The following is a 19279-nucleotide window of genomic DNA, read 5'->3' on the forward strand; positions in this document are numbered from 1 at the left end:
TGTTTTGAGGGTAGGTGACGCACACACACACACACGTAACTCGCAGCAGGAGGAGATATATTTGGCTGTAATCAAGTCTTTCTCTGGAGTGACTGACCTGCATGCTTTTAAATGATCAGACCCCTCATGGTAGGTGGCAGGAGGCTCCTGAAGGAATCCTGCGGGCTCCACAGTCTTGCCACCTTCTTTGACTGCCAGCATTTCAGTGCTGGAATCTGTCTCTGAAGATATTCTCTTGATTGTTTCATTTTGCCCAAGCCTGTGCAAGAGCCGAGGACCCCTGCGGTGGTACCTGCCTCTGCTTCCCTCATGCTTCCTTGAGGGTCTCTTGATGTCAGAGGACCGTCTTGGCAGGGAACCACTGCATCCTTGGTATGTTGCGCCTTTTCCTCTGTGGAGATTTAAAGAGTAGCTCTCACACTCGGTCAGCTCCGGGCGCTTTTTACCTTCGGATCCCAAATGTACTGGATGGATTTCATTAGGAGCGGAAGACTCATCCAAGTTTCCACTTGGTTTCTTATTTCTCCTTCTCCGAGACAGGCGGAACTTCACCTGGGCTCTCCTTTTTGCCTGAATCCAGTGACTCTCATCGGCGGAAGATGAATCTGAAGAATCTGTGTCAGTCTCACTCCATCGGTGGCTGGGGATTTGGAGGTGAAAATCCCCTCTTCTCCCTTTCACTTGTTCTTCTGTGTGCTTGTACCTCAGAGCAGCCCTCCTCCTCCTCCTAGGCCTCTGTTTTACTGATTTCTTACCAGACTCCTTCCTAGCAGGGCTCAGCACCACGACCGGGGTGCTTTGCTCAAGTGAGGCTTCTGACATGTCATGTAAGATGGCAGATCTAGACAAAGCAGCAGGTGAAGGATGGAGAATGGGGATGGGGAGGAAAGCCATGGAAATGGGAATGGAGAGGAAAGCCATGGGAAAACAGAGAGAGAGCAAGCGATGAAAATGATAGCACGGACCCGAAGTTGGTAAATAAAGATCAAATGAGGGAAATGCACTAAGGGAGAAAAATTAGGCTGGTCTAAATTACCCACGGACAATGTAAGGCAGAGGCAAGAGTCACACAGTCTCAGCACACACAGCAAGAGTACAAAGCACTGGTCTCAAAAAACACCAAACGGGATCATTTGCTAGGCACTTACCTGCAGATGTCCTGAGTGGACGGACAGACAGACAACCTTGACTGGCTCCTGGGAGCTGTTCCTGTGGTCGGGCTGCTCGCCTGGAGAAACAAGTTAGATAATTTGGCATCTTGGTTAAGGTAATACATGGTCGATATCTTGCTTTTTTTCCACATATTTAAAAAATTACAACAAATGCGGCTGCCGGTCATGTTGCTCGTAAGGCAGCTCACAGGATATAGGAAGTCGGAGGGCCGGTTTTGCAAAAGTAAAACTGATTTGAGGAACTTGGAACAGCTGAGATGCTGTACCACTTTGCTGTTTCTTCATTTGTGAGAGAGGAAGATGATTCCAGAAGTTTCTATTCTATTTACTGTAAACTTTTGAGGGGGAATGGCTCAATTTGCCTTGGGAACACATAGGCAACCCCTGAATAGCCTATGATAGAAAGGACACAATGTCTATGATGTGACCAGGGTGATAATAATCCGGGAAGCTTAAATAATCAAATAGCCCTTAGATTGCTAGATACTGCCTGGGGTTAACCTTGTCACTTTAAGGCCCCATGAGATGATATATTTAAAAACACTTCATAATATTTAAAAGCCTGCAGTGATTATTATTATTTCATCATTGACACTAATAAAATCTATCCATTGCAACATTATTGAACCTTCATATCTTTTAACCTAAGATAAGAGAGCCTGAAATTATGCAGATTGTTGGCACAAATTTGAGTCCATTTCATGAAACTCCTACCTTTGAAACACAACATTTTCTTCACTATTTTGACTTATTCAACTGTTGTATTTAGTACAGACAATAATGACAAATCAAAAGCTAGACCGTATTGAGAATTTACTGTGGTTAAGTCACGGTGCTGTGATTTATCTACTGTCCCTTTAATCCTTACAATAATCTCACAAAAGAGAGATAGTAATAACTAACAGTTTTGAGGGAATATTATGTGCCAAGCACTGTCCTAAGTAATTTTCATATGTTCATTCATTAATACTCACAAGAAACACATGTGGCACATACTAGAATTACTTCCATGTTACAGATGAGGAAACTGAGAAATCGGTGCTGCTCCTTGCTAGCAGGTGGTAGAGCAGGGCTTCGGGTTAGAAATCCTGCCCCTCCATCTGTTCTCATTCCCACCTAGAAAGGCACCCCTCTCCTTTACACAGAGGTAACTGAGGGAGTCCCAGGTCCAGATTTAGGCCATTCTGACTGCACAGATGAAATTGCCACCAAGAAAATAATAGTAAAGGTAGAAAGATTAACCCCAAATTTCAAAGTAGTTCTAAAAATCTCCATATTAAAGTTATATACATAGAAATCAACTACAAGAAAAAACTGCAAAAAAATTTTAAAAAACACATAAACATGTGGAGGCTACACAATATGCTACTAAACAACCAAGGTGTCACTGAAGAAATCAAAGAGGAAATAAAAAATACCTGGAGACCAATGAATATGGAAACACGGTCATCCAAAATCTCTGGGACTCAGCAAAAGCAGTTCTAAGAGGAAAGTTTATAGCAATACAAGCCTACCTCGGGAAACAAGAAAAATCTCAAGTAAACAACTTATCCTTACACCTAAAGGAACTAGATAAAGAACAAACAAAAGCCAAAGTTAGTAGAAGGAAAGATATAATAAAGATCAGAGCAGAAATAAACAAACTAGAGACTAAAAAAAAAAAAAAAAAAAAAGAACAGATCAATGAAACTAACAGCTGGTTCTTTGGAAAGATAAGCATAATTGATAAACCTTTATCCAGACTCATCAAGAAAAAAAGAGAGAGGGCCCAAATCAATAAAATCAGAAATGGAAAAGGTAAATTACAACCAACCCCACAAAAATACAGAAGATCATAAGAGACTACTATGAACAACTATATGCCATTAAAATGGACAACCTAGAAGAAATGGGCAAATTCTTAGAAATGTACAATCTCCCAAGACTGAACCAGGAAGAAATAGAAAATATGAACAGACTGATTACCAGCAATGAAATTGAATCCGTAGTTTAAAAACGCCCAACAAACAAAAGTCGAGGACCAGATGGCTTCACAGGTGAATTCTACCAAACATTTAGAGAAGAGTTAATACCTATCCTTCTCAAACTATTCCAAAGAAATTGCAGGGGAGGAAACACTTCCAAACTCTTTCCATGAGGTCAGCCTTACCCCGATACATAAACCAGACAAAGATATTACACAAAAAAGAAAATTCAGGCCAATATCACTGATGAGCATAGATGCAAAAATCCTCAGCAACAATACTAGCAAACTGAATCCAACAGTACATTAAAAGAACCATACACCATGATCAAGTGGGATTTGTCCCACGGATGCAAGGATTTTTCAATATCTGCAAATCAATCAATGTAATACACCACATTAACAAATTGAAGAATAAAAACCATATGATTATATCAATAGATGCAGAAAAGCTTTTGACAAAATTCAACATCCATTTATGACAAAAACTCTCCAGAAAATGGGTATAAATGGGAATATACCTCGACATAATGAAGGCCACATATGACAAACCCATAGCTAACATCACACTCAATGGTGAAAAGCTGAAAGCATTTCCTCTAAGATCAGGAACAAGACAAGGATGTCCACTCTTGTTATGTTTATTTAACATAGTTTTGGAAGTCCTAGCTTCTGCAATCAGAGAAAAAAATAATAAAAGGAATCCAAATTGAAAAGAAAGAAGTAATACTGTCACTGTTTGCAGATGACATGATACCATACACAGAAAATCCTAAAGACAACACCAGAAAACTAATAGAGCGAACCAATGAATTCAGTACAGTTTCAGGATACAAAATTAATATACAGAAATCGGTTGCATTTCTATATTAATAATGAACTATCAGAAGGAGAAATTAAGGAAACAATCCCATTTACCATCAACTTGAAAAGAATAAAAACTGGAATAAAACTACCTAGGAATAAAGCTACCTAAGGATGTAAAAGACCTGTACTTGGAAAACTATAAGACACTGATGAAAGAAATTAGGACGACACAAACAGATGAAAGATATACCACGTTCATGTATTGGAAGAATTAATATTGTTAAGATGACCATATTACCCAAGGCAATCTACAGATTCAGTGCAATCCCTATCAAAATACCAAGGGTATTTTTCACAGAACAGGAACAAATAACTTTAAAATGTGTGTGGAACCACAAAAGACCCCCTATAGACAATAATATCTTCAGAAACAAGAACAGAGCTGGAGGAATTAGGTTTCCTGACTTCAGACTATACTACAAAGCTACAGTAATCAAAATAATATGGTACTGGTACAAAAACAGGAACATAGATCAATGGAATAGAATAGAGAGTCCAGAAATAAATCCATGCACTAATGATCAATTAACCTATGACAAAAGAGTCAAGAATATACAGTGGAGAAAAGACAGTCTCTTCAATAAGTGGTGCTGGGAAAACTGGACAGCTACACATAAAGAATGAAATTAGAACATTTCCTCACACCATATACAAAAAAAAAAAAAAAACTAAACTCAAAAAACCCTCAAAATGGATTAAAGGCCCAAACGTAAGACATAAACCATAAAACTCCTAGAGGAAAACATAGAACACTCTTTGACATAAATTGTAATAGTATGTTTTTTTATGTCTCCTAAAGCAAAGGAAATAAAAGCAAAAATAAACAAATGGGACCTAATTAAACTTAAAAGCTTTTGCAGAGCAAAGGAAACCATAAGCAAATAAAAAGACAACCTACTGAATGGGAGAAAATATTTGCCAATGATATGACAGATAAGGGGTTGATATGAAACATATATAAACAGCTCATATAACTCAACATCAAAAAACAAACAACCTGATTATAAAAATGGACAGAGGACCTGAATAGACATTTTTCTAAAGAGGACATTCAGATGGCCAACAGACACATGAAAAGATGCTCAACATCACTAATCATCAGGGAAATAAATGCAAATCAAAACCGCAATGGTGTATCACCTCACACATAGCAAGATTACTGTCATCAAAAAGAAAACAAAAGGCAAGTTGTGGAGAGGATGTGGAAAAAAGGGAACAATCCTACACATTGCAGCCACTGTGGAAAACTGTATGGAGGTTTCTCAAAACACTAAAAATAGAATTACCACACATGAGCCAGCAATTCCACTCTTGGGCATACATCTGAAAATAACAAAAACACTAATTCGAAGAGATACATGCACCCCAGTGTTCACAGCAGCATAATTTACAATTGCCAAGATATGGAAGCAACCTAAGTGTCCATCAACAGATGAATGGATAAAGAAGATAATATTCAATGGAATATTACTCAGTCATAAAAGAAAAAAATTTTCCATTTGCAAAAACATGGGTGGACTTGGAGGGTATTCTGCTAAGTGAAATAAGTCAGACAAAGAAAGATAAATACTGTATGATATCACTTCTATGCAGAATCTGAAAAATAAAACAAACTGGTGAATATAACAAAAAAGAAACAGACTCAGATATAAAACAAACCAGTGGTTACCAGTGGGGAGAGGGAACAGGCGAGGGACAAGATAGGGGCAGGGGATTAATAGGTACAAACTACTATGTATAAAGTAAGTAAGCTACAAGGATATATTCCACAATGCAGGGAATACAGCCAATATTTTATAATAACTATAAATGGAGTGTAACTTTTAAAAATTGTGAATCACTATGTTGTACACCTGTAACTTACATAATATTGTACATCAAATATACTTCAATTTACAAAAAGCTAAAAAAAAAAAAGAAAAAGGTAAATGCAGATGTTTGTGGGATCCAGAGGAAAAGAAACTAATTCTAACTCAAAAGGTTAGGGAAACTTCAAGAGGAGGTGTGGAAGGCTGAATAATACACCCCTTCACCCCAGCCAAGGTGTCAACTTCTTCATCCCTGGAATTTGTGAATCTGTAGCCTTACATGACAAAAGGGACTTGGCAGAGGTGATTAAGTTAAGGACCTTGAGATGGGGAGATGGTCCTGCATTATCCAGGTGGGCCAGGTGTAATCAGGAGAATGCTTCTAAGAGGGAGGCAATAGAGTTAGGGTCAGAGAGAGAAGACGTAAGGATGGGAGCAGAGGTTGGAGAGAGGGGAGATGCTACACTTCTGCCTTTGAAGATAGAGGGAGGTGGCTCTGAGTGAAGGAATGCAAGCAGCCTCTAGAAGCTGGAAAAGGGCTAGAAAATGAGCTCTCCCTGGAGGGTCCAGAAAAAATGCAGTCTTGCTTATATCTGGATTGTATCCCAGTGAGACCCATGTTTGACTTCTGACCTCTAGAACTATGATACGTTTGTGTTGTTTTAAGACAAGTTTGTGGTAATTTGTTACAGCGGTCACAGGAAACTAATATAGGAGGTAACATTTTAGCTAAGCTTAAAAGGAAAGAAGGAGTTATTAAAGAAGAGATTAAAAATATTCTAGGCAGAGGAAGCAGTGTCCTGACAGGGAAGGATGGCATCCTCAATGTGTTCTAACAAACTGATCGACATCTGTGCACTTCTTTTTAAAAAATTTATTTTACTGAAGTATAGTTGACTTAAAATGTTGTGTTAATTTCTGCTGTACAGCAAAGTGATTCAGATATACATATATATTCTTTTTTATGTTCTTTTCCAGTATGATTTATTGCGGGGTATGGAATATAGTTCCCTGTGCTATATGGTAGGACCTTGTTGTTTACCCATCCTATATATAATAGTTTGCATCTGCCAATCCCAAACTCTGAATCCTTCCCTCCTTCACCCCCCTCTCCCTTGGCAACCACAAGTCTGTTCTCTATGTCTGAGTCTGTTTCTGTTTCATAGATAAGTTCATTTGTGTCATATTTGAGATTCCACATATATGTGATATTATATGGTATTTGTCTTTCTCTTTCTGGTTTCACTTAGTATGATAATCTCTAGGTCCACCCATGTTGCTGCAAATGGCATTATTTCATTCTTTTTTATGGCTGAGCAGTATTCCATTGTATATATGTACCACATCTCCTTGATCCAAACATCTGTCGATGGACATTTAGGCTGTTTCCATGTCTTGGCTACTGTGAATAGTGCTGCTATGAACATAGGGGTGCATATATCTTTTTGAATTAGCATTTTGCCTGGATATATGCCCAGGAGAGGGGTTGCTGGATCATATAGTAACTCTATTTTTAGATTTTGAGGAACTTCCATACTGTTTTCCCTAGTGGCTGCACCAATTTACATTCTTACCAACAGCAAGGGAGGGTTCCCTTTTCTCCACACCCTCTCCAGCATTTGTTATTTGTAACATCTGCACCCTTCTGACTTCTAACTTTCTGAGTCTTTTCTGTCAACCCATGAACGTGGTATATTTTTAAAGTCTTGAACATCATCTTTGGACACCAGTCCGTGTTTTATTATCTCCTTCAATATTTGTATTAAAACTCACTTATTTCAAGGCTTCTAATTTAGATCAACTTCATATCTACCCATCAAAAGCATAGCCAGTTTTTGTAAAAATAGAAGCATTTCTGTACTCGACGCAGTGAGCAGTAAGTTTTGCCAGATTGTGTACTGTTTATTCCATGTACACCCATTGAGGTTCATAGGAAGCTGTGCATACAGCAGGCACTGAATAAAGGCCACATGTGTGAAGTTTGCTTCTCATTCTGTTTTAAAAAAAGCAATGCACCAAATGCAAAACAGATAGCTAGTGGGAAGCAGCCGCATAGCCCAGGGAGATCAGCTCGGTGCTTTGTGACCACCTAGAGGGGTGGGATGGGGAGGGTGGGAGGGAGATGCAAGAGGGAGGAGATATGGGGATATATGTATATGTATAGCTGATTCACTTTATGATACAGCAGAAACTAACACACCATTGTAAAGCAATTATACTCCAATAAAGATGTTAAAAAAAAAAAGCAATGCAGCCCCAAAATGACCTTCAGTCACTGATGATGTGACTATGAATGTGAACCACAATATGATGAGCATCATAATGGGTATCCATGGCTACTTAATGGTGTGTTAAAACCAATTCCATGGGGCTTCCCTGATGGCGCAGTGGTTGAGGGTCTGCCTGCCAATGCAGGGGACACGGGTTCGAGCCCTGGTCTGGGAAGATCCCACATGCCGCGGAGCAACTAGGCCCGTGAGCCACAATTGCTGAGCCTGCACGTCTGGAGCCTGTGCTCCGCAACAAGAGAGACCACAATAGTGAGAGGCCCGCGCACCGCGATGAAGAGTGGCCCCTGCTTGCCGCAACTAGAGAAAGCCCTCGCACAGAAACGAAGACCCAGCACAGCCAAAAATAAAATAAATAAAAAAAAAAAAAAAAAAAAAATAAGAATCACATATAGTACTGAGTATTTATATTAAAAAAAAAAACAAAAAACAATTCCATGAAGTTGCACAGGCAAAGGTGCTGCAATAGACATCATCATGATAAAACAAATTTTATAACCTCACAGGTCTGGGCAAATGCATGTTCTGCAATGGGAAGGTGATTTATCAATTAATAATAACACAGAACATTAAAAAACATGCAGCTTTCCTTTGGAGAGAGTTTTGGTCCACCATGACACTGAATCAAATAACATTTATATCTGTAACCCTGAAGGATTTTGAAGGGGACTGAAACTGTCACTTGCGGCCCCTCAAGAGTCTTCAAATAGCTCACATCCGGTTTTAGTCTATACGTATTGAGCGGGCAGTTGGGCTACTGCTGGAGCAGTTGCTGTCAGTGCCTCCCTGGGCCTTCGCCCTACCCTGAGTTCACTTGCCTGTGGACTGGTCCCCACTTGATTTCTCTGCCTGGGTCTCTCCTGGTACCACGTGCACTTGCTGGGCGGCACACAGGCACAGCCTGGGAGTGTGGGATAAGTTAAAGCCCTGGGGACAGTTCTTGGATTGGAGTCAGTGGATAAATGCCCTGGCTTATTCCATCTTCCCAGGGGCAGTTCTGAGGTGGCTACCAGAGTTTCTCAAAAGGTCCTGAGCTGGATCAAGGCCCATTTGTTCACAGCTCAGGACATGGAAGCAACCTAAGAGTCCATTGACAGATGAATGGATAAAGAAGATGTGGCACATATATACAATGGAATATTACTCAGCCATAAAAAGAAACAAAATGGAGTTATTTGTAGTGAGGTGGATGGAGTTAGAGTCTGTCATACAGAGTGAAGTAAGTCAGAAAGAGAAAAACAAATACAGTATGCTAACACATATGTATGGAATCTAAGGGGAAAAAAAAGAAAGGTCATGAAGAACCTAGTGGTAAGACGGGAATAAAGACACAGCCCTACTAGAGAATGGACTTGAGGATATGGGGAGGGGTAGGGGTGAGATGTGACAGGGTGAGAGAGTGTCATGGACATATATACACTACCAAATGTAAAATAGATAGCTAGTGGGAAGCAGTCACATAGCACAGGGAGATCAGCTCGGTGCTTTGTGGCCAGCTAGAGGGGTGGGATAGGGAGGGAGGAAGGGAGGGAGATGCAAGAGGGAAGAGATATGGGAACATATGTATATGTATAACTGATTCACTTTGTTATAAAGCAGAAACTAACACACCATTGTAAATCAATTATACTCCAATAAAGATGTTAAAAAAACAAAACAAAACAAAAAAACCACACTCTTTATTGGCATTTCCCCTTTCTCTTACTTTTTTCATGCCTTGTGTGCTTCCCAGAAAAACTACCTGCACCTGACAAAGACAGCATCTAAATTTAATGGAATCTATTTGACCAGCTGATTGATATGAAATTAATCTTAGCTGTGTCCCTTTTGATTCATTTGCTCAGCAAACATGAATAAAGATCTATCATATAATCAACACAATGCTGAGTTCTGGGAATAAAGAAATGGGTGGCATCCTGACAGGGCTTCTTGTTTAGTGGAGAAGAGGTGTAAGTGAAGAGGCAATTTTAATACAGTCTAGGGTATCCTGATAGTATAGTAGCGGGAGTTCTGATGAAGGAAGGGCACCTAATGGAGGGTGGAGCAGAGATTTAAAGGAAGTGTCCCAGAGAAGAGAAAACCTCGCCTCAAAAGTGTGGTGTGGGTCATGTGGGTGAGGACCGTCCAGAGGGGGAGAAGGGTGTGTCAGAGCAGAGTGGGGAGACCATGGTTTGTTTTGGGAACCACAGAGAGTTTGGTAATGGCCGGAGAGAAGGTGGTGAGGGAGATAGGAAGTGATACAAAGTCAGGAGAAAGAAGTAGATGGAGGTTTTATATGCCACGTTGAAATGCATTGGTTGTATCCTCAAATAAATGGAAAGTCACTGAGATAATCAGCAGCAAATGGAAATGATTAAATTTGGGCACTAGAAAGCTCACTTTGGCAGCTGAGCTTTGGAAGGTCCAGAACTGACTATAAATAGGGAGAAGAATTAGGATTTGTTATATCCAGGATACAGCGGGGAAGGAGGAAAGGAAAAGTTTAAGCAATACCATTCCAACTGGTTGTTTTATTTTTAAATATGATAAAAATTATTTGAAAGATCAGCTGAAAAAAGTAACATGGGGAAACATTTAAGAGAATCTTTAATAAGAGCTAAGTGAAATCAGAGTACTTTTACCGAATAGCAAACATAGTGTGAAGCTTCAGAAATAAGAATATGTGGGTGGCAAAGATACATCATTAAAATAGAAATGTATTTATCTATATATCTATCTTTCTATACCTTAGTACATAATAAAGTTGCATTTCAACTTTTCGGTGGGAAAAGGCTAGGTTATTAAATAAATAGCATGGGCAAAAATGACTATAGTCATTTAAAGCTTGATCCCTTCCTTACCATTTACACTAAAGTTTATGTGAATGAAAGACTTAAATGTAGTAAAATAAACGATAAAAGTATGAGAAGGAAACATAACTGATATGATATAATATTGTGGAAGGGAATATCTCTCTTAGGATGATATGGAACAAAAATCTCATACAGGAAAAGACAGATAATCATAATAATTTAAAAAATTAAAACTTCTAATTTATAAAAAGGAAGCACATATACCTACATACCAATACTACCCTAGACAAAAGTCAAAGCCATAAATAATGCCACATTTCATAACATATATGAAAGCCAAACAGCTAATTTTCCTAGTATTCAGAGTTCTTTTACAGATCAAGAAAAATAAAACTGATTGTTCTTAGAGGCAAAGGAGTAAAACAGGTAGGTGACAGAGAAGGAATTCCACATTCGCAGAAGAAATTCCAAAAGCCTTGTGTAAAAAGATGCTCGATCTCAGTAAGCAAAGAAATGCTGATTCCGCTAACAACGGTATTTACTTTCACTTATAAGATCAGCACATTCAGGGGCTTCCCTGGTGGCGCAGTGGTTGAGAATCTGCCCGCCAATGCAGGGGACACGGGTTCGAGCCCTGGTCTGGGAGGATCCCACATGCCGCGGAGCAACTGGGCCCGTGAGACACAACTACTGAGCCCGCGCGTTTGGAGCCTGTGCTCCGCAACAAGAGAGGCCACGATAGTGAGAGGCCCGCGCACCGCGATGAAGAGTGGCCCCCGCTTGCCGCAACTGGAGAAAGCCCACGCACAGAAACGAAGACCCAACACAGCCAAAAAATAAATAAATAAATAAATAAATAAACCCAAAAGTTTAAAAAAAAAAAAAGAAAAAGAGAAACTATTAAAAAAAAAAAAAAAAGATCAGCACATTCAAAAAAAATTGATAATACCCAGTGTACCTGAGGTGAGGGGACCAAGCATTGTTATGCATTGTTGAACTAATCATAAATTGGCATGACTAATTTGGAGGGCAATTTGGTAAACTATTAAAATAGAAATTGTCTATGTTACTCAAGTCAGAAATTTTACTCATAGGAATCAATTTTGTTAAAATACTTGCACAATTGGCCAAAGATATGTTCATTATAAGAAGAAATTGGAAACAACACAAATGTTGTTATTTAAAGTGAAATACATAAGCCATTAAAAGAATGAGATGCACACACATACAAACTCACACACACACACATTTGAAGGATACATTTTTAAGTGAAAAGCTAAGTTTCAAAATTTTATATAGTGTGATCTCATTTGGGTAAGTAACGCTTTCATGATGTATGTTATCATATGACTAGGACACATTTGGAGGAGTACACACCCAGCCACCAACAGTGATTATCTTTGTAAGGCAGGATTATAACAAATCTTTATTCTTCAGGTTAAATATATCTGTAATATCTAAAATCTTTAATTTTAATAAAAGTAAAAAGAACTTTTAAATCATATTAATGATGATGTGATAAATCACAACTATTAAAATCAAGAATCAAGATTTGTGGGTGTTTTCCTCCAATATTTAAGTGATAAAGTCCTTGCTTATTAACCTTTTTGAGCTCCACTTTGCTCCTTCAATTAAATGTAGTCAATACAACATCTACATAAAAGGATTGTTAGGAAGAGAACATGAAATCATTGATCAGATAACTGCTTTTTGAGTGTCTAAGAGTTGTAATAGGACACTGATTTTGAAATATTAGAATTTTTTCTCTCTACAAATAACTCAATGATATCCCCTCTTTCAGAAAGAAGACATGTAACAGTCTTAATTCAATGGTTCTCAATCCTGGCTAAAATTTAGAACCACCAGGGAAGTTTTAAGAAAAAACACCTCTTCCTGTGCCTGATTCCAGAGTCTCTGAGGAATGGGCATCAGGGCATAGGACCTGACCATCAGTCTTCTTAAAGCTGTGACTCCATGTATATCCAAAGTTAAAGCTTAGGTCAAAGGGGACACTATTCTACCTTAAATTTCATATTAGATCTTTTCCCCTGAGACTCCAGGGCTAATATTCTTGAAATCCTGATTTTTTTTTGAGAGAGTGAAAATATTTTCTGAATTCCCAAATCAGACTTTTATATATCTAGAAGAGATCTTGGACTTTGGTCATTACTTTACTACAACCTATAGTGTAGGGAGATAAGGGGAAAGACTTAAAGGAAATTTACAGTTCGCAGGAATAGGAATCACGCTCTGCTTACCACTACTTGTGCTGAAGGGCAGGGCAGGGACAGAAGACCAGGGATGACATTCCGGTGTGTCTCCCTCCCCATTTATCCCCCAACAGCACAATCTGGGGCGAGGCAGGGTACGTGGCAGGCTCACCAGGATAGGCTTGGGGGAAAACCTAGAGCGTGACGGCTCTTCCCTTCCCTGGAAAGACTTGTCTTTCAGATCAGCTTCTGGGTGGCCACGGGCGGTGCCTAGCCTGGCACCTGCTCCGGAGGTGGAGCGACTGAGGATGGGCCTGAGCAGCTCCCCTAGCTCCGCCTGGTGTGGGCCAAGCATCTAGAGGCCTTGTGCTTCTGCGAATGTGTGAGATGGCCAGCCTGGGGGGGCGGGGTAAGCAAGGGTCACCAGAGTTCAAGCTAACGTGACGTCACACCAGAAGGCACAGAAAAGACTACCCAGGCAAGAGGGCTGGCAAGGGTGGTGAAAACCCAGACTGGCTGGAAGGTCAGAGCCTTGCTCGACTGTAATACAGAGCTGGTCACCAGGTCCACCAGCCAGGGGTTGGTGCTTTAGCAACAGGGCTGGTAAAAACCTGTAGGATAAAGGTCTAAATAGAAACCGCTGCCCCAGTCTATTCCTAAAACTGAAGGGAAAGAGGAGAAAGTTTAAAAGTCTGAATGTGATTAAGTTCTGAATGGGTAGAGACTGAGGTCTTTTCTTGAAAAAAATCCAACATCTCCCCTATCAGAGGTAAAAGGGCTTAAGAAGAAGATACGGGGAGTGTGGTTGCTTTTAGAGTCACATGTTTTTTTCCCTGTGTTGTGCAAAAATTCACCACACTACACACTGAGGGCCATGTGGGATCCCTACGAAACTGGGTAGCACACATCCACTCCACTGGCTGATTACAACACCTGGATGTATTGATAGAAGAAAGTAATCTTGAAGCTGAGTCTATAATCCTGTGAATTAAAGCTGGTGCCTAAAGAGGAAGCAGGCCGGACATGAAGCGCAGAAAAGAGCAGGGTGGCAGGTTGTCTCAGTGCTCCTTTTGGGACACCAGGTCTTGGAAGGAAGCGAACATCTTTTCAAAAGGGGAAAATCCAATCTACCCTTGGCAATTCATATCATTCGGAGAGAGGCTTAGAGCAGGGCTAGATCTGCAGGTCAAAAAGAGAAGCTGCAACCAATGGTGCAGAACCTAGCCTGCCCTGAAAGGCCCTGGAAGGCCAGTGAGTGGAGCCTCACGGGTGTGCAGAGGCCAAACTGAGCCAGCCTGTATGTCCTGTTGGAAGCAGAGATGGGGCACTGACCGTCAGCAGGGAGGCCATGGCCGGGAATTTCGTTTTTAAAGTACCAGCTTGTGTTACCTCCCAGTTCTCAAAGGCCATCCACTCCCACTGATATAGATTAGGTCCAAGGTAAGCCTCGGCAGCAGTAAGACCAGGGACCGGGAGATGATAGGTCTGATTCTGAGAGCAAGGGTCGTCTCTTGGGGGATGCATAGGGACCATACTGTGAAGGAGTTGAGGACCCATCCTGGTACCCAGGCAATCTAGTAAGATGCAGGCATTCTGGGAGTGGATGGAGAAGCAGACTCAGACAGGTGTCTCTGGTCCCCTGTATCACACCCCCTCTGCCTACGTCCAATGGCTGCAGCCCCGGTGAACACTCCTTGTGGGAGTCAGCTGGTCTCATGGTGACAGTGACCCACCTCAAGTGAGTGCCACACTGTTTGTACTTCCAACTCCTAATTCCATGGGAACCCACTTGGCCTTACATAATCCTGAAGGCAAGGGAGTTCCTGAGTCCAGGGGTAGCCCTCAAAGACACAGGGGCCAGGAGCTTGTGGATAAATGACCCACCCTCCTATCCCTCAGGTAGAAAATTCTGAGAGACATTTTGGATATTTCTCAGGAGTCCTATTAGAATCAGGCCCCCATGACTGACTTCAAAATGCACCCTTAACTTGATTTTTTGCCTGTCCTTGTTTCATGTGCCTTAATCCCTCATTTACGATTTCTGGGATGACTTCTGAAATATACCACCTGCACCAAAAGTCTATTGTCGCCACTAGTGCTTTGAGGGGAGCCCAAACTGAGACGTAGCTGGTATCAGAAATAGTGCTGGAAAGCAGACCTGCATAGAATTTAGGAGCTGGGTCACTCATGGCTAGACATAACAGGGAACCCTTTGCTGGTGGCAGGTAGGGCGGAGATAAAGCCTAGCGAGCTGTAGCATCGCTATTCCTGGGCTGGCCGAGGTGCAGGTGCTGGAAAGCATGCAGTAGCTCTAGCGTTTGTACAGGAAGCACCAATGGTAATTATAAGGACACGTAGTTGCCTGGCTCGGTTTCTGCCTTGGCAGCTTCTATGAAAGAGAATGGTCAGTTCAGCTTGGTCAGAGGTGCTTTGTGTATATCCCCAAGTGTAGAGATGGTACCGAGGCAGCCCTCAACCCAAAGGGGGCAGGAGCCGGAGGAAAAGTGCACCAGCCCCCAATAATTCAGGCGGTCAATTCTTGGCAATATTATTTTTTTTTTGGAAGTTTCGTACACTAGTTTTATTTTGTTCTGGGAGATTTTAAAAGCAAACAATTCTCTGGATGCCTAAAAGTAATGCCTAGGTTTCTGTTTTTAGGTATTTAAGCTAGACATAGAAAACAAACTTATGGTTACCAAATGGGAAAGGGGGGAGGGATAAATTAAGAGTTTGGGATTAACAGACACACACTACTATATATAAAATAGATAACCAACAAGGACCTATTGTATAGCACCAGGAACTATACACAATATTTTTTAATAACCTATAAGGGAAAAGAATCTGAAAAAGAATATATATATGTACATATGAACATATATCTAAATCACTTTGCTGTACACCTGAAACTAACACAACATTGTAAATCAACTATACTTCAATAAAAAAATGAAGATCAGGCAGGAGTCAGGCAGATAGCAGTCTCATGAAAAACCACAGCACTTGTCAGATGCATTTGTATAGGTAGTAGTGACAATGGTAATTATCGCAACACTAGTAATAATCAGAAATAGTCAATAGTAAATATTGGTGATCATTTACTAAACCCTTATAACGTACTTTACTTATATATATCCAACATCTACAACCTTGGAAACTAGGGATTATTATTATTATACCCATTTAACAGATGCAAAAACCAAGTCTGAAGAATTCGCAGGATTTGGCGACATTGTTTACGTTTCATAGGAGATCCTAGGGATTCAAGCCCATCACTCTACCAGTGGCCTCTTTACACCCTTCTACTGGCTTCTCCCCCTTTTCTGTCTCACTCCCCTTCTCCCTCACTCCTGCTGCCTAGGGAACACTTCCCATACAGGGTACCCATACAAGTCCTTGTCCCGGGTCCTGCTTGTGTGAGAACAACTCAGACCCTGGAGTTCTAGGGTGGGCTGTACATCAGGTAAATGGTTTGGCTGTCGCCTTCGCACCTGCTGGCCTGGACCACTTCCCACACTCCTGCTGTTGTGTGTATTCTCCACTGCCCATAGCCCTCTACTTGCAGGTCTGCTGCCCAATCTAAGTCTCTTTGCAAGAAGATCCAGTTCCAGATCCTGGCCCTTCCCTTTCCCTGGTGCAGTTAACTGTCCAGAGAGAAGAAAAATATTCTTCTCATAGTTCTCGCTGCCTCCCATTCTTCTCCATTTTGGTCTGTATTCCATGAGCTTTGAGATGTATCTTCTTAAGGGAGATTCCCCAGTCATTTCCTTTGTCTTATCAAAAGGCTTCAGTGGTTCTTGACTGTCTAATAAATTAAATACAAAGAGACCAGTTTTGGGGACTTTAGGGCCTTTGGGTTCTGCATCCCATCTACTTTCCTGGTATTAACATCAGTCAGTCCTTTTCATTCCCAGATTCCAGCAAAACCAAGCTTATTTGTTATTATCAAACATGTCCTGTACTTTTATTCCTATGCCTTTCTCCATAGAGAAAAGAGCAAAAGCAAAGGCTTGGAATTTTCCTCAAGGCCCAGTTAATTTTCCCAGCTCTCTGCCAGCCATTTCCTTTGAACTCCAAGAGCCCTTCTTCTCTTATGGGATCCACCTTGCTCTAGCATTTATTTTATCAACCATGTTCCTGTCTAACCACTTCCAAACTGCCATAATGTGCTATGGTTAACCTTCTGTACCAGATTGAGCAAAGGGGCCACATCTTCCTCATTTTGGGGATCTTTACAGTGTCCTCTACGTAGCAGGTATCTAGTAAAGAGTTGTGGGGTTGAACTGAACTTGGTAATAGTTGCACTGAGGTGAACTGAGCTTGGGAGTAGTTGGACGGAGTTGAATTGACCTTGGTAAATCCCGTCCTGACTGTGGTGGAGAGACAGATGACAATCGCATTACAGTGAACCACTGTGGAGAAAGGGCTCCACTATCTGTAAAAGAGGCATTTCTGCTCTGTAACAAAGTAAACGAACTGAGCCCTAAGTTTTATATATTTCTTGAGATCCCTTCCATGGACTTTGGGGTTAAAAAGCATATCAAATGCAAGATGCATGCTCTGTTTTCTTTTAAAGATAGAGATTTCTAGTTAGGAAATGACATAACTATACTGTGTAGAGAAGAGTGTCTTCCAACAATTTTTAAGCAGGCAGGGTCTGTTTAAAAAGAAGACATGGTAATTGAGGATAAAACTGAATTAAAATCTTTTAAATGCATGGCCCTATTCAGCATCAATAACTTGTTTTAATTAGCTAGTTGGTACATTATGAGAGCTTGGTAGTTTGCTCATCCCTTTAATAGGTACAAGAAAGAAATGTATTTGGGGAGGGAAAAATAACAATTGGCTGGATGAACAAAATAATATGTCCTTTGAAATGAAGCATTCGTTGTAATGGATGTTTATTTCAGATGATTACACTGTACAGTGCATTCAAGTGGGAAAAACAAACAGGAGGCCAGCTGCACTAATTTTACCAAAGTTATTTATATCAGCAGTATAATTAAAGGCAGTAATTTCAAATTAGGTTTTCTGAGAATCCATTTATAGGCAATACAAGACAACTCATCTCTATGGCATCCAGGCCATGATTGTGCTCTGGGGGCAATGTTAACTATTGCCAGTTGGCCTTGGCATTTTGAAAATTAATTATTGTTTCAAAAGACGCTAAAGCTGTTGCCTCCTCCTGCTCTGACCCGTTTAGAGCCACTCCGCTAGGAGAGCCCGATAGATAATTTATGGATGCGACAAAGAATGATCATGCATAACCATTTACAAATGGCTTCTCTTATTTAGTAATACATTAATAATACCCTGTCAAGGATGATTCTAGAACTTCCGACGGGAAGTGCTGTTGCAGAAGCTGCTATTTAAAAAAGCCTCTGTTAATTTCAGCAGTAGTTCATGAGTAGCATGTTCAAGAATTAAGAATTAGAGGAAATATTAAACTGGCTCTAGGGAATGCAAACTGAAAGACTCCTTTTGGTTGTGAAATGATATTTAATGACTATAAATAAATAAATTTAGAGAATATTTTCATGCAATCTCGGCACTAGGGGGAACTTTATAAAGGTGACCCAATTTAATCCCCACGTGACACTATTTATTCTCTTCATCACATTCTCAGTAGCTGATCACTCAGTCCCTGCTTGGCCAGTAACAAAATTTACTGTCTCCTGAGAAAGCGCCTTGCATTTCTCTAACTATATCGTCTGACTGTATCATCCTAGTATCACACTGAAGTCAGTTTCTCTGCAGTTTCCAGCACTAATTCTAGTTTTACCCTCCAAAGCCAAGTAGAAATTGCTTACTCTCTGAGTCTCTCTTCTATATCAGGGCCCTTTACTACTCACTGATCTTCATGTATACCGTATTCTTGCACACCATCCTTGGTCCTGGTCCTCTTATGCAAGTTTAGAGTATACATGTGCAGTTTTATATGTAAGCTTGGAGTATACATTTGGAGCAGTGAGTACTTCATTTTATTGGAAACATAGGATGCTGGTGATACATCTTGTGAAGGAAGATTTTAGACAATGATGGGATTTCAATGTCGGGTTAAGTAGTGTTCTACATTATCTGATATGTAATCAGTGAAGGTTCTGATTAGGAGAGAAAGATGATGACAACTCTTAAAAAAATAAGCCTGTTGAAAATTGAAATTAAAAAAAATTCTATTT

General features: G+C 40.5%; 1 protein-coding gene across 4 annotated transcripts in view; it reads right to left on the bottom strand.

The window, feature by feature from the left end:
* The window catches only part of MARCHF1 (membrane associated ring-CH-type finger 1), an 859229-nt gene that overhangs the window by 96866 nt on the left and 743084 nt on the right, over positions 1-19279 (bottom strand). For 3 of the 4 annotated variants that reach the window (XM_082461847.1, XM_082461846.1, XM_082461845.1), the window contains one exon: positions 1149-1228. In XM_082461847.1, coding sequence (XP_082317973.1) covers positions 1149-1228 — 80 coding nt within the window. Of the gene's footprint in view, positions 1-97; positions 842-1148; positions 1229-19279 lie in introns of all 4 variants that reach the window. The other variant, XM_082461848.1, reaches the window with a different exon arrangement.

This window comes from Balaenoptera physalus (genome assembly GCF_965194825.1).
Source record: "Balaenoptera physalus genome assembly, chromosome: 5".
NCBI lineage: Eukaryota > Metazoa > Chordata > Mammalia > Artiodactyla > Balaenopteridae > Balaenoptera > Balaenoptera physalus.